The sequence below is a fragment of the Clarias gariepinus genome, chromosome 13 (genome assembly GCF_024256425.1).
Source record: "Clarias gariepinus isolate MV-2021 ecotype Netherlands chromosome 13, CGAR_prim_01v2, whole genome shotgun sequence".
NCBI lineage: Eukaryota > Metazoa > Chordata > Actinopteri > Siluriformes > Clariidae > Clarias > Clarias gariepinus.
This window is the reverse complement of record NC_071112.1, coordinates 14,789,733-14,806,065: the sequence shown is the minus strand read 5'-3', so window position 1 is coordinate 14,806,065 and position 16,333 is coordinate 14,789,733. Positions and strand designations below refer to the sequence as shown.

Genomic DNA, 16,333 nt, shown 5'->3' with positions numbered 1-16,333 from the left:
TAACACAAGACTGATTTCCAAATCCCTCTCTAACCGCTTGGTGTGTTGAACAAGTGATTGTACACCCTACACAGCACACTAGCTTTCCATTTAACGCTAATTGGAATTCAACCCCAGAATGCAGAAGTTAACGTTAGTGATATGGTAAAGTAAAAAATGTGGAAATATAAAAAAATAAACTTTTAAGTTTTACAGCACTCTCCACCACGTTTTATTCTCCTCACCTTTTGGCTACGAAGTACCGGTAAGAATTCAAGACTACTTTCACCCCGGTTAATTACACTCGTGGCTCCGTGAGGCACGCTTAGTTAGTGTCACCAATTATGAAAGGATATATTTTTGCAGAGCAAAATAAGGGGTTAAATCAAGAAACAAATCATCATCTGTTGACAATAAATTGTGTTTTGTGGAACTGTTGTATAAAAGCAACATCACACTCGAGGTCATGCTGTATTGCTGAATAGAGCACGGCTATGATATTGTATGTTGTGTATATTCAGCAGTACAGCACCCACTCTGTATGATATTGCTTAAATAAAAGTTCCTGTGCGAATGAACAGGCAACACAGAATGAAAGCAATCAGAACACGTGTCAGGTTTAAGTAAATAAAAGCCGTGAATTGTTCACAACCCTAACAAATTTGTGAGTTTGGAGCAGTGAAGCAAAACACGACTAGAAACAATCACAAGTCACTGTTCGTGACAGCTTTTTTTTTTTTTTTTTATTCTATATTTAGTCCAAAATTTCCCTAAATATTTAGTGCATATTTCTCACATTTGCTACATTATCATTGACCTCGACTGCCTTGCTGTTTTGTAAAGTCATTTGGACAGACATGGTCATTCTGTTTAATGACCTTAAAAGATTCTCCCACACAGGAAGGCATACTTTGATCTTATCGACTGTACATGCTTTAGTGAAACAGTTCAGATTGTGAATAGATTTTACTGACTTAATGACACTCTGCTTATGTGTGATGGCCAAAATCTAATTCTTAAATTATTGAGTGGAAACAAGTTATCTTGTGTTCACAGCTCACCTTCTAACTACAAAAGCAAGTTAACTGTTTAAATTAAACAATTAAGGCCTTCACGTTCCAGATATACTTTGTAAATCAATATAGTTTTAATGGAAATAACCCAGCAGGTTTGTGACTTTAACCATATGCAGATAAATAGTCTGTTAGCTCAAGATAAAAACAAAACCTTTTGGCGCTTCAATGCCTCGGAAGGATTAAGAGTAATCTAAAATTGAAACGTTTCAGTTCAGGAAAGTTTGTAGTTTTAGAACTAGATATAATAGAAAATGTCCCAGTTTCACCATATGAAGGGTTTTCCCAGGACACCACACCTGCAGGTTACAGAGCGGAGGAGACATGCAAATGTTTTATTTAAGACATCTGCATCCGAGTGTGTTTGTGTCCTTTTGTATTCTGAACAGATCCACTCAGCTCCCTGGTTCGGTCAGGTGCAAGTTGGGATCTTATTAATGTTTTCATTTTAACTGCAATTTGCCTTACGAGCTACAGAGGTCTCTAATTATGACAAACTGCTTCTTTAAGTGTACTGCTAATCCCCGGTATGATTAGGCTCCTGTGTGTAGATAGTGTGTGTCATGCAGTTCATTCAGTGTTGAACAGCGATGAGCTCAGTCTGGTGCCACGGGTCTGCAAATATTTGAATATTAATTGCATAATTACTAGTGTCTAATCAGCCCACACGTTTAAGTCCATCATGCAAACTCTAGTTTTTACATGGTTCTGCATGATTATTTGCATCAAAATCACAATACCAACCCGTTCAATTATTTAATCATAAAAGGCTACGATTTATTACAGTTAATGTATGCATAGTTGTTAATTTATTTAGAGTTTGTATTTAATTAATTTGTTTAATTTTTAAAATACTTTTGAGGTAATGCATAAATATTGGCAAACATCCTCTTAATGATAATTTTTTGCTGTTATTATATTTATATAATTTAGTTTATAATTTAGTTTAGTTTAAAATAATCACTTTATCTGTTTATTTATTTATTTATTTATTTATTCTTTTAATAAGATCATGCAGCCCTACGTTGTAACATGCTGAGCTGTAAAAACTTTTTTTCTCTTTATTCCCCCAGCATGTGGTTCGTACAGAAGTCATGACCACGACTGATGTGATGGTTACCTGCCCTGCCCAAAGTGTGCAATGTCACATGTAGCTCCAGGTAAGTCACTATTTGCAAACTTCACTTTTTTGCAAATGCGTCAGATGAGTCTCAGAGGGGTAAGACACGATATGCAAATTCACAATAAACAAAGCTTTCTTTAAGTACAAGTTCCCCTAATATGAGCTTTTATATGAGTTCCACATACTTTCCTCATTCAAGCCAGACTGACAAATTTATTAGAGGTTGTGTCACTAAAACCTAAAACGGTCTCCGCTGTGATTCAGTCAACGTTCTGTTAGTGAGTGATAGGAGATGAGTTCAAATCCCCAACCTGCCAGAAACCATCTGTATGACGAAGCCCCTATTCTTGGTCACTGAATTAGATTCTCTCTCACTTAGATGTCATTCTGTCAGAGTAAAATGCAGAAATATCTGGAGCTGGCGTTCTTGCATTCTCACATCAGTTAAAGTGACAATCATGAGCATCGCTGAGCTCACACATGCATAACTTTGGAGATAGCACTATTCCCTGTTTGTTTGGTGCCCCTCTTTTTGGTAGCTGTCGCCTCTTTTTTCTAGTGGATTTTATTTATGCAAAAAACTGTCCTGTAATTTTAAGGAGTTTTTTTTGTTTTAGATATTTAACTTTTTCCACCGTTAAAGTAGGTTTGCACCGATATAGATACTATTATCAGGTATCATTCTCTTCCTGCACGTACTGTTCCAATACTTCTGCATAGATGCCACTTTACAGCACAGTCGGATGCTCACTACGTAGCCCCCACACGTAGTCCTTACAACACTCACCCCAGCACCATACTACTATCTTTTTGGCACTCCAAAAAATGAAGATCATCTTGTGTTTTTCCTCCTCTGAGTTTAATGTCAGCTAGTAATATTAACGTTAATTTGATAGGCTAGCTTGAAGTACATCCCTCTCGTCTGTCTGTCCTTATAACTGAGCCTACCAGAGCATCTGTGTAATAAACAGAAATAAAGCACTGGTGTAATAAATGTTAAGTCTAAAAAGTTAACTGAATCAGACATGGAAAAAGCTCTTCCATGAACGTCTTGCGGAACGGTGCACCATCACTCCTAAGTCTGCTAAATCCTCCTGCAGGGTTTTTGCATTCGAATGGGGGCTTTGATTTGTCTTTCTGACCAGCATACAAGTAGCAGTTCTCCCTGTGAGTTTTCCTGGTCTTCCAGATCTCATCTTGACCCTCCACAGTTCCCCTGAACTGCCATTCCTTAATTATATTTCTCACTGTGGAAACTGCAAGCTAACAATGCTTTGCTATCTTCATGTAGCCTTCTCCTGCATTGTGGGCATCAATAACTTTCATTTTCAGAGTCTTACACAGCTGCTTAGAGGAACCCATGGTTGTCGAGTGTCCGCAAGTGTGTGCGCAAGGTTTGAAGAGTCAAAGTATTTGTAAAGCTTTAAAATTGACATCTACTAATGACAGCTGTTGCCATGTATCAGATCTAATGAGCTGATTAAGGTCTAAAACCTGAAAAGAATCTGAGACTCTGGAACTCTTACGGTGCCCAAACTTTTGCAAAGTGCCATAATAATGTTTTTATTTAATTTTTTGTTCAATTTTTGGCATAAGAAGTAACGATGCATCAATGTTTGCTGACAATTGCATTTTTTTTTCCATTTTCAAGAGAGACTGTGTCAACATCTTTTCAACAATTTTTTTTTTAATTAAATCTGATATTTATCAAGGGGTGCCTAAACTTTTTCATAAGATGGTATATGTGCATGAAAGTAACCTCGTGTCTGGACATGACAGAAACGGTGCTGCCAAACCAGAGGTGTTCCAAAATATTTACCCTTGCCCTTTAAATCTTGGCAAAGGAATGGATGTCCATTATAGACGTACAAAAAAAATATTTAATAAGAATCATCGATTAAAGGACCTATTAAAAAAATTTCCTCGTATGTTGCAACACTTGTTTGAACGGTCACCATGGCACTGAAGGACATGAAGGTAAAGGAATTTCTGCACAATAAAAAGTATTTACTGTTAATAAGAATGATCAGATATGTAAAAGTGTATGGAGGGGGGGAAAGTGATTCCAAAGCTACTAGACTTTGTGAAGAAGCATATCAGCAGCCTGTTGCTGGAGATTTTATCCTTCAGCCTCAGTACAGATATTTGGACTAGCAGTGTCAGCCCTGTGTGTCTCATCAGTTTAACTGTGCAGTGGATGGATGAGGGATTTACTCTACAGAGAGTCAATGTACCTGTAAAACAGTTTAAATCTTTACACACAAGTTGAGCAAGTGACCAAGTATGGTTGATGATGTGCGTCAGGCATGGGGCTTTCTAAATCATTCTGTTCACATTGTGCTTGGGGACAACGCCAGGTACTGGTATTGATAAGAACCCAAGTGGGAGTACTTGTACTCAAACTCGGTCTGACAAAACCGTGTTTTCCCTGTAGCTCAATGTTAAAGGAAATGTACTCGTTTACATGTTTGCGTATGCTGTAAATGCAGTTAAAGTTTTCAAAAAGAAAAAAATGTGTGGCTTGTCAGACTTTTAAAAAGAATTAAAATACTAATTCATAATTGGCCAAGAAAATTACCTCTTTACTTTACAAAAGGACTTAATTGGGATCATTATTCCATTTCAGTTAAAAACTCTTACTTTCTAACTGTTACTTAGCTTGCATACAGGAGGCCATATGTACTGGGTGAAAGGGCAGCTTGTTTTAACTTCCTCTTTGTTAAAATGTACTTTGGGAAAGAAAAGTTGTTTTTTTCGCTGAAACCTTTGACACCTTTCACTTCCTGAACACAAACTGTAAAAGTGGAAAAATCAATGAATTAATAAGTACTATCATTATATACATACCTTTATCTTACAAACACAAAATAGTGCCTTAGAATCGACACCTGTGGTTATGCAGTTTTTCTGTTTTTGATGGAGATTATCTCAGCATGCCATGTTTAGCTGTTCGTTAACAGCCTGACTGTGAGAGATTTCTCCTAAGAGAGTAGTGCACAAACAATGGATCACAATTTTTGGTTTATTACCTTTTTAAAAATCAGATTACCATCTGCACACACACAAGCTACTTAAAAATAAACACCTGTTTATTAATGCAGATATCCAATCAGGCACCTGTGCAGCAGCAGCACTCTTCATAAAACCATGCGGACACTGGCCATGTGCTTTGGTTAATGTTCATACCACGTCAAATGGAAATAATGATCTGTTACCCCTTTTCCACCTAGGCGGTTTCGGAGCCGGTGTCCAATTCAAACGACGCACTGGCACTCCATGACGGCATCGACACCTTGCTGGGCTAGAACAACGAACCACTTACATCAGGGGCTGGGGTTGGGATTGTCACAACCAATAAAAAAAGGTGACTGCCTTCTTTATAAAATAGACTCAATATGCAATTAGCAGCTCGAATGCTTTCTAGTAATGATGGAACAAGAAGAACTGCTTACAACGGCATGTAAAAGTTTACCGTTGCTGCTGTTGGGCTTTTTTTTTTTTTGCCGCTTACATTGCTGAGGAATGATTGTTGTTGTCTCACAGGCTGGTTTGAGTATTTCAGATACTGCTAAGATTTTTACTAAACATTCCAGAGTTTACACAGACTAGCGCAAACATACTTAGAGAATACGGCCAGTTGAATATTTGCAAAAGATCAGGCAGTCTTCTGCTGCCATGCTGTGGTAATCCTGTCCCCACTGTATCCTCAGAATCCTGTTTTTGGCTGACAGAAATGAAACTCCATGTTGTCTCCCTCCTCAAGGTCTAGCAGGTTATGAGTGTTGCGAGATGCTTTTCCGCCCATCACAGCTGTAAAGAGTGCCAACCACGCCTTCCTGTCATCTTAAACTAATCTGGGTTTTTTTCCCCTGACTTCAGTTGACCTCCAAAAGCATTTCCATCTGTAGAACTGTCTTTTGTCCTCCCTGGCTAATGGGACATTTGCATGCATGCGCAGGCTTTCCCAAAAAAGTAGACAGTGTATATTGTCGTCTTTCCGGTTTCTTAATACACAAGTTACCCCATATACCCTTTTTCAGTCAGAACTAATGTTTTAGTTTGAGTGTTTGCTGAATCTACACACCCGACATGACCTGGAACAATGTGGAGGACAAACCTGCTTACCTCTTTTATCACTCTGGTCTGGTTTAAGATGCACACAGCAGTTTCACCTTTATCAGATTTTTAACATGCCAGGATTGGAATATACTGAAAATATGATGTCTGTTATAAATAGATTTTAATCTGACAAACAGCTGCTCTGCATGTCCTCACACTGGTGGTCGGCACTGCTGAAACTCAGCACAAGGTTCAAGTCCTTGCAGTGTACCATTGCAGACTTCTGTTTGTTCATAGTGTAAAGATGTACACTGATGCAGTGTGGCTTTACTGAATGAGGCTGTGCTTTCATCTCGAGTTACTTCACTAAACAACATATCAACTTTTTCTTAATGTATTCTAGTCAAAATGTGTGCAGGACGACTTTAATATAAGACAACAACATTAAACACTTCAATTATTTAATTCTCATCTTCACCATACGTACATGAATTATCTAGAAAACATATAAAATGAATGTTAGGGGACTGTCAGGTGCATGTAAAGTAAATATATTTGAATATATTGGTGTCGAGTCAACTGGGTTACATGTTGTCCTCATCAGAGTCGTCATCTTCTTCCAGTGAATCCTGAGAAGAAAAAAAAAAGGCCAATCAATTAGCGAGCAAAAACTTGGAGACAAAACCGAGACCATCACCGAAGGACTTACTTTAGCGTATTTCTCAGCCTCCTCTTTGATATCTTTAGGGACCAGCTCATGCCTTCCTTTTGTAACTGAAATGAGGGATAAATTCAGTAAGATACTTTGACACACATGGTATTTTTTTAAACTTCTTTTCACTTTAAAACCAACAGAACTTTGCTACCTTCTCCAACCCAGCTCAGCTCCAGCTCAAAGGCTTTGTCCTTCACCTCATCGTGTACAATGTAGATGCTGGAGAGACAAGAAACTTCTTTAGTCACACTACAGTATATTGATCTTATAGACATCCTGTAAAACTATGCTTCTTCCTAAGCAATGAAGAGTGAACTTTGCTCAAGAGCATTTGAATAGATTTAAACTTAGGGTGCTACAGTGTTGTTGTTTTTTTAAACAATTTAGTTTTGAAATATGGATTACATTTTTCACTCCTCTCATCTGTGTCTAGCAAAGTCCCACTTAAACGGTTACTAACAGTTAACAAGATAATGTGCAGACAAACAATACACTTTTCATAAATATAACTTAAATTAGTTTTAAACTTAAATATGAAATTTATAACTTATGACTTAAATTATAAAAGCTGGTCAAAGATGAAAAGAAAGAGAAAATGAAACCTACAAATCAGTGTGAGCTAGCTGACATGCTATTAAATAAGTGTAGCTTATTCAGGACCTATAAATCTGTTTGCAGGGCTCAAACAGGCAAATTTTTGTCCACATTGTGTCTGAAATGTCAGGTACTTTATATAAATCTCTGTTAAACTGTTGCTTGAAAGCAAATCCACACTTGCAATAGTGTAGTTACACTAATTAACTGCCTTTGGACAAATTGCAGTCGGTACACCCGCAACTGTGATGTTACTCAAATCATTTTATTCTTTGATGATTTTTCACCAAAACTTGTTGCTTGATGAAGTTTTCTTGAGGGCAACCAGAATCAATTTCTCTGAACTTATTCCAGTTTTCATAGCATAATGTGATAACAATAATGTTTTATAATCTACTTCAAGTCACCCAAAATATGTCTGTTGAAATGTGATAAAAGAGCTTAGTCATTTATGCCATACTTTGTTTGTTTTAATAAAGTTTGCATTCCAAGAGAAACTTGGACACACAGGCAATTGAGTAAACACATGTATACACGTTTTCTTACTTATAAAAAATTTTTTGTTAGAAGACAGCATGTGTAAAAGTATAGTTATGTTTTATAATAATTATATACAAACTCATGTAGTCTACAGTATGTATATTATTATGGGTAATAAATAACAGCATTTTGTGATTAAATGATTGCGCAGGTCCATATTGCCATTTAGATTTCTATGCAATTAATCCTGCAATAGTGAATATGATTGAGTTAAGTGATGCATCCTAAGTCACAAGCTGTGTCCCACCAGACAGTGCAACAGTAAATTTACCTTCCTAAAAAATGTTTTAATTTCAGCAATAACACTGAACATAGTGTGCTTTCACGATAGGGGCATGGACAGACTGCACTTGACCCCAATGCCTGTGATGACCGTGCCAAGTTCATCTTTTAAACCGCATGGTCAGAGCTGTGGTAAAGTAAGAAGACAGTCAAGAGTGTCGTTCTTGACATTTTTTCAAAACTATTACTAACTTTAGGTACAGAGCTGTTTTGGAGTGTGTAGATACACATGTTTACTCAAGTCCGGAACAGCATTACTGATGTGAAAGCTGGCCAATAAGAAATGAGGAGCAATCAGACTTGAGCACAGTATGAAACAATCCTGCCTGATGTGAAGACACCTTTAGTTATCCTTGTTCAGGTATCGTGCTAAACAAGTGGAGTTAGAAATAATGCATGCTTCTGATTGGACAAAACTAATGATCACAGTTGTCTTATTCAAGATTCAAAGATTCAAATAACTTTATTAATCCCAGAGGGAAATTGCTTATGTATGCACACGTCATAGTGTAGGACAAGGGTGCTCTACAGTCCTGTTTGTTCACTACATTCACTATAGTACATTTCGATTCAGCTAAACCGGATGTGCAGCTTTTTTTTTTTTTTTTAGGAAAAGGTTGCATTTGAAAGTTTCTCACATGACTAGCTTTGGAAGCACTTGTGGCTGCTACAACACTCAGTGTCATGTTCAGTAGTTCAGCTGAGTGAGACAAGTGACAGAAACAAGTGCTTTCTAACATTAAATTAACTAAAGCGTTAGAGCATCCTCATCCAACTGATCATTTCATGATCTGATCAAAATGGCCTGGTCATCACTAAACTCAAACTAAAAAAAAATAATTTTTATAGTGAATTTCTTCGTCACAGACAGGTGTCTAACCATAATAAATGGATATTTCAAACTTGTTAACATGTCATGCCATGTTGCACTTTACAAAGAAAATGCACCATTACAGCTGTGGGGGAGAATTAATTATCCATGGTACGAGTACTCATACTCCACTGCAAGGACTTGGCAGCATGTCTGGTCATTTTTATGAAGTTTTCAGGGAGAAAAATAAAGAAAGAAAAACATCTGCACCTGCCCATCTTTAAGCATGTTATAGCAGAGGTATGACAGCCTAATGGTTTTACTTTGTATAAAATGTCATCAGCTATTATGCCGTGTGTAATATTGCTATAAATTGTACTTACATTTTTGCAACCTCTTTCACCAGCTCTCGGCAGGTCATGTCTTTCATCTGTATAAATAAGGAGAAAATAAAACAAAATAAATGATCATGTCCAGCAATACTTCCTCAGAGTTGCACACACAGTATATCTGATCATAAACTGTGTGTATGCAAATTCAATTAGTTCCTGAACAATCTGTACACCTTTTTTTCTGCCCTGCGTGTGTAAGAATTTGCTCATAACCTTTTAACAACCTAAAAATATTTTATTACCAGTTAAGTATTAACATATGGGAAAGTATAATAAAGTACAGTAGGACAAATCATAAATTAAATAACATTGATAATCACAACTATACACACAAAATACTGGTACTAAAATGTAGACATCCAGGTTTTATGTAAACATGTAATTTGTAAATTTAAATTACACACGTGGATCATTATCTGTTGATTAATAAGCATCTTTCCAAATATAAGACATCATAGTGTGAACAGCACATATGGAAATGTGTCTCACTTAATAAATGACTCTTTAATTAGATCTGATTCTGGTAAAAACTAGCTGTAAATATGCATTTGACAGCTAAAAATGCATTTGAGATTTACAGGATCTTGTGCTGTTCATTGTTCACTGTTCACAGGATCATTGTTAGCAAGTTTAGTGTAATCTTGTTTCCATTAAGCAGTTATTAAAGCAAAATCACATGAGAGGGAGGACTGTACTGCTAGATGTCGCTCAGCTGTGATGCAGTCACAGACACAAGAGCGCAGCCAAAGTGCTAAAAGCATCACGGCTATGATATATCCAGCATGATCTCGAGTGTGATATTTCTTTTATACAACACCATCTTTATTTAACCAGTTATTTTGCTCTGCCAACACACATCCTTCTGCAACTGGAGGAACTGACTATCCGCAATCGGCAGAGCTGGTGCCTGTTTAATTACCAGGAGCGAAATTTGATTTTTTTTGTTGTTGCAATTTTTACATACATATAGTTAAACGTTCCAGTGGTGTTACGGTCCAATATCAGCACTTGTGAAATGCCTCCCGTCGTATCAGATTGCTCAGTCTGATAAGCAGATTAACCGATTGAACTCTGATCACAGCTAGTTTTTAATGTTTGCAATCGGATACACGTTTCATTTTCACATGCTCAATTCGGCGCTTGTTCCTTTGCGTTTTTTAAGACTGCAGTTCAAGTATTCTCTGCTGTACAAGCAGCAGAAACCCACCTGAAGTTTCTCAATTTCTGTTTTTGCAGCTTGCTTGGCTTTTCCAATGGCGCAGCCCCAGTACCCCTATAAACAGGGATAAACCATTAACGTCATTAAATAGACCATTAAATCAAGATATTGTACAACTCAATCCACGCAGACACGGACTGTGTAAGGCCTAAATGAGATATATGAGGAGAAAGTAGCACAAACTTACATATGAAATCCCTGATGGGTCCACCATGTACAGCTGAGGACCCTCATCTTCGTCATGAGAGCCGAGGATGAAACTAAAAGAAATCACAAGTCAACCTCTTTGAAAACTTCTCTTTTAAATGCAAAAACATCTACTACTGTACTGATATTGTTGCATGATGATCCTGTTTAGTGTAATTTTTTTTTTACCTACCTGCACCCAAAAGGCCGCACAGCGCTGTATAACGTGTAGGCATGGACGTACATCGCGACTCTGTCTGCCAGATGCTTTTTGAAAAAATAAAATAGGGTTCATAAGAAAATTAAATCATGAACAGTAGCACAATAAATTTTTCTTAATTAAATCATAGTACAAGTTGTGATGGAATAAAGTAGGGGTCTGTGTATTTTTTTTATGTTTAGAAGCATTATGCAAATTATACTACAATCACCAGCACTGACGTCTACAATTTTCATAATTACAATAATGGATAATGCATCCAGTGGATCACGGCTTTCACTCTTACCTTCAGGGGGATGTCATGGCCATAGTTGGAGCGAAAGTTAGACGCTTCTTCCCTTGCCACCTCAGCAAGAGACCTAGCATCTGCCAGCAGCCCTGCCACAGCCTGAAGACAGAGCAAGGAGGGATCTTTATGACTTAAATGAAAACCATTAAACCTTAAGAAAAACTATGCATCTTAAATACTACAAGTCAAAGACATTAAAATGTTATTTATTAAAATAAATACATGGATTTTAATGTTGTGCAGCATTTATGAAAGAAGTTTCTCTTAGCACTTTTAAATACATCATCTATTAACACTCAATTGTAGCAGCTTCTTACAAAGAAAACAAAGCCTTACTGTTATAAAAAAAAAAAATGACACCAACACAATACACTAATACATCTGTATTAGTAAACATTTTCATTCTTCCTCTTTTATTTTATGATTTATTTGGGATTTTCTCCCAAATTTAGATGTAACTAATTCACACCAGCCTCTCAGGTGCTTCTCATGACAACTGCCAACGAGTGAGGGTAAAATGCATCATGTGCTTCCTCTGAGACACGTGACACCAGCCACTATCCATTCCATCTGCTGCTCATATATTGTTAGTGATGGCGTAACACACTTAATTAAGCCCGCTAAACATATGATTGACTAGTGTCATTACAGCTGGTGTAAGAGTAGAGGTATACCATTACCAATCCAGAGAGACCATGGCCATGCCACTGCTCTAGATCTCACGCTACGAATGGCGATCTTAGGATAATAGGGTGACAACCTTTCTGCTTTGCCACTTGGGTGCATTCTTACATTACATAGGCTTAGATTGCTTGGTGCTTCTGCCATAATTTCTGTTATTTTAAAACAGAAATAATACATATTTAAACCACACTCTAAAGCACAAACTTGCCAGACCTTTGCTGTTATAAAGAAATACACACCACCTGACCAAATTTGAGAATTAAACCACAGTGTGGTATAAATGCCACACTTTTCTACAGAATACCATGCCAGCTGTGAAGTGGGCAAAAGCTGTAGTATAAAATAGAGGCATCTACTACTAAACATTAACGTGAAAGTCCCACATGCAATAAATGGTACCATCACACAGATACAGACCAAGAGCACAATCAATATTTATGCTATACTTAAGCAACATCACACGAGGGGAAATGCGGTTGTGCAGATGTAGGCGCAAGGACACAACCCAGGTGCCAATGTCATCACAGCCGTGCCGATATCCAGCACAACAGCACTCCCTTGTATGATAATGCTTTTATATAACAGTTTATTTAACCAGTTAATTTGCCAACACACATCCTTTCAAGTATGATGGCAAGGACGAACCACGACTGGCCAATAACTGGTCGTAATTAACAGGGGTGAAACTGGGAGGGTTAGAGGTTCAAGCCCGAGCACCACCAGGCTTCCACAGTTTGCTGTAAACCCTGTACCCTGGCTGACCCTACGCCCTGACCCCACATTTCTGAGAGATGCGAATAAATACTTTTACTGTGTTGTGAGGTACATGTGACAAATAATTCATCTTGTGCATGAATTAATGATCTTTTTATAAAAATGTCTGGTGTGTGTACAGCTGTGGCCAAAAGTTTTGAGAATGACACAAATATTCATGTTCACAAAGTCTGCTGTTTCAGTATTTTTAGATCCTTTTGTTAGATGTTACTATGATATACGGAAGTACAAGTATAAAAAAAAAAAAAAGGTGTCAAATGCTTTTATTGAAAATAACTTCATGTTTTTGCAAGGGTTTAATATTTGTAGTGTTGAGCCTTCTTTTTAAAGACATCTGCAATTCGTCCTGGCATGCAGTCAATCAACCTCTAGTTCACATTCTGACTGATAGCAGTCCATACTTGCATAATCAATCCTTGAAGTTTGTCAGAATTTGTGGGTTTCTGTTTGGCCACCCGCCTGTTGAGAATTGACCACATCACACTCGTTCACACGGGCAATTTGGGAACGCCAATTAGCCTAATCTGCATGTCTTTGAACTGTGGACCTGGAGGGAAACCCAACAAACACAGGGACTCCATGCACACTCTATGCACACATTGAACCCGGACCCTGGAAGTGCAAGGTGATGTTGCTAACCACTAAGCCACCATGCCGCCTTACATAGTAACATCTGAAAAGAAGATCTAAAAATACTGAAGCAAACGACTGTAAAAATGAATATTTGTGTCATTCTAAAAAACTTTTGGTGATGGCTGTATATATCTGCTATAACCACATCACCACCTGCCTATATACCACCAACATAATCACGCACCATGCCAACATGGCGATCGATGTTGAAGATTCTCTTGTTCGAGCCCTCTTCGTACAGTTTGGAGAGCACCAGCTTCTCCACACCAAACACGATTCCATCTTTACAGCGAATTCCAATAGCCGTGCTGCAAAACAAAACCATACGGTTATCGATATGCTGCGCATTCAAGTAACAGGTTAAGAATGTTCAGAAGGGTGAATGATGAATGAAGACTAACCTGCTGTTTTCTACTGCTTTCATGGCATACTCTACTTGAAACACCCTGCCATCCGGCGAAAAAGTGGATGCAGACAAGTCATACTAGATTGAGGTTAAAAAACACATCCTGTTAGCGTTCAGTGAAGTTTAACAAAACTGAGAGAGTGAATAAATTTACTTATTATATACAAACATAAGGCGTGTATTACGTTTTGTATTATTATTATTATCTTTATTATTAGCAGTAGTAATAATATAATATTTTGGCAGCAAATATATTGTGTTTTTAATGTTTAAATGTGTTATTTTACATTTTGGGAGAAACGTGAAAATGTATTAAGGTTAACGTTACTTTCACTTTTGTTAGCTTGTTAGCTAACGCTGTGTCATTCGAGCTGCGCTTGTTATTCATTGTTAGCAATGTTAGCATTGTGACTCAGCACAGGCATAAACAAAAAGTAAATTCAGAGTTCACTCCCAGCATAAACTCGGCATTATTTATCTCACCCGAGCATTACCCTTACACTCCGACTGTATACACAGTAACACAGTATAATCCTCCCCGAGCACTCAGGCGCTTCACTCAGAATGTGCTCCAGCTAGTGTGTGTGAGCAGCGCAGCTAACCACACTCCGGAACACTCATTAAACCCCACAGATAGAAAATATTCACAACATAAAACTGTTTAAAGAAACAACAGGTACAAATAGATACCATGAACTCACCCCGGTCCCAATAGAACTCATTTTACTTTGCACCTGTACACTTCAGTTCACCACAAAACACCAACCCGGCTAACTACAGCATCTGCTAACGTTAGCGGTAATTCCTGACTGAAGCATCCACCTCGCAGTAAGCGCGTCTCTGATTGAACGACGAATATCATCCAATCATGATCTAGTTAACAGACACCAGCATCGTGACGTCACTTCTCAGCCTACGACAGAATTCAAAAGACAAGTCTCAAATTCAATGTGTTAAGACAAGGCAAATTAAAATTGTATTTGTTACATAAACAGCAAAGCACTGTGCAAAATTTCCCAAAAGGAAAATATTATAGGATAGAATAGGGAAATAAAAAGATTTTACTACAAAAAAAATATATATATAAAAAAAAATACAGATTTACAAATTACAATAATTGAATTAAAGTTTGCAAGGTTATCATCAACTTTTATGTCATACTGTGTCACAGGCGTTCCATTGGAGCAGCGTCAGGAGCGGCAGCATTATGACCGTACACTTTATTCGCAGGTAGCACACAGGCGTCAGGATCTGCAAGATGAGAATCAAACCCTCGACCCTGAGGTGCAAGGCCACAGTGCTACTGGTGGGTTTCCTCACACAGTCCAAAGACATGCATAATAAGGTAGTTGGTGAGTTTGGAATTGTCTGTAGTGTGTATGTGTGTGTGTGCCCTGTGATGGATTGGCACCCTGTCCAGGACATACTGTACCTTGCCTCGTGCCTCGTTACCTCGCTCCAGGGACAACAGCATACGAAAGGCAAAAGGGCTGCGAAACAATGGAGCAGCGTAAGGATATGTACTAATATTATCTATAAATATTTACATTTAATAATATTTATATTCTCTGGAAAAAAAATAAGAGACCACAGCAATTTACTTCAGAAAACCTAAAAAAGCCATAGAGCAAAGCTGAGCTGTTTGCTTTTTTGCAAAAAAAGATTGGTATAAAGTTACCCAACAGCATTGTGAAAAGTTACCCAACTAAAGTAATTGTGATTGGTGGAAAGCATGCAAAAATGCATATAATCTGTACCTTCAAATTGGGGTTATTCCAAATACTCATTTCTCATGTTATTTAGCCAAAGCATTAACAATTTGTTTATAAATTACTGAATTTGCATTTGGATGTAGTTAAGGTGTTAAAGCTCTGCAAATAGTGCATGATCTTGGGTTATTTTGACATGTTGCGATGTCATTTCCTTTAAATATACACTCTATATAACAAGTTATATTTGTAATTTAGAAGTTACAGTTTACAAAAAAAGAAACAAAACTGTTCATCTCACCAATCTCACCACTGGTTATATAAACAAACAGATATATACACACAAATATAGCAGTGATATAGACGATAAGTGAGTAAGTAATCTCGGGTACAAAAGTGAAATCCAGTGTTAATGTGTTTCATCCAGTTTTTAGATGTGTGTGCCATTCTGTTAAGGGGATAATTTTTTAGAAATCTATATTTCTTCACATGCACATACAATTTTAATTAAAAAGATGTTAACAGTCTCTCTTGGAAATGGAAAAAATGCACAATATTTTAAGCAAACAATGATTCATAGCTACTTCTTGCCATAAATTGAACAAAAATAAATTATTATGGCACTGTGCAAAAGTTTGGCTCCCT

The 16,333-nt window shown here is 37.4% G+C and overlaps 1 protein-coding gene across 1 annotated transcript; it reads right to left on the bottom strand.

Moving 5' to 3' along the window:
• Positions 1–6,678: 6,678 nt before the first annotated feature.
• psma3 (proteasome 20S subunit alpha 3) lies at positions 6,679–14,812 on the bottom strand. Its single transcript, XM_053509188.1, has 11 exons — positions 14,681–14,812; positions 13,975–14,057; positions 13,758–13,881; positions 11,480–11,581; positions 11,167–11,240; positions 10,975–11,047; positions 10,776–10,841; positions 9,560–9,606; positions 7,101–7,168; positions 6,944–7,008; positions 6,679–6,863 (listed from the first exon to the last, which is right to left on the bottom strand). Exons 1-11 carry the CDS (start codon positions 14,699–14,701, stop codon positions 6,819–6,821), a joined length of 768 nt encoding a protein of 255 aa, XP_053365163.1. The 5' UTR covers positions 14,702–14,812; the 3' UTR covers positions 6,679–6,818.
• Between the last annotated feature and the right edge of the window lie 1,521 nt (positions 14,813–16,333).

Bases quoted from the DNA above. Each gene is read 5' to 3' on its own strand.
- psma3 (XM_053509188.1), bottom strand. From the start codon at position 14,701: ATGAGTTCTATTGGGACCGGG. The intron at 13,882-13,974 runs GTTAGTCTTCAT...TTTGTTTTGCAG, and splicing joins AAAGCAGTAGAAAACAGCAG to CACGGCTATTGGAATTCGCT. The intron at 11,582-13,757 runs GTGCGTGATTAT...CTCTGTCTTCAG, and splicing joins TCGATCGCCATGTTGGCATG to GCTGTGGCAGGGCTGCTGGC.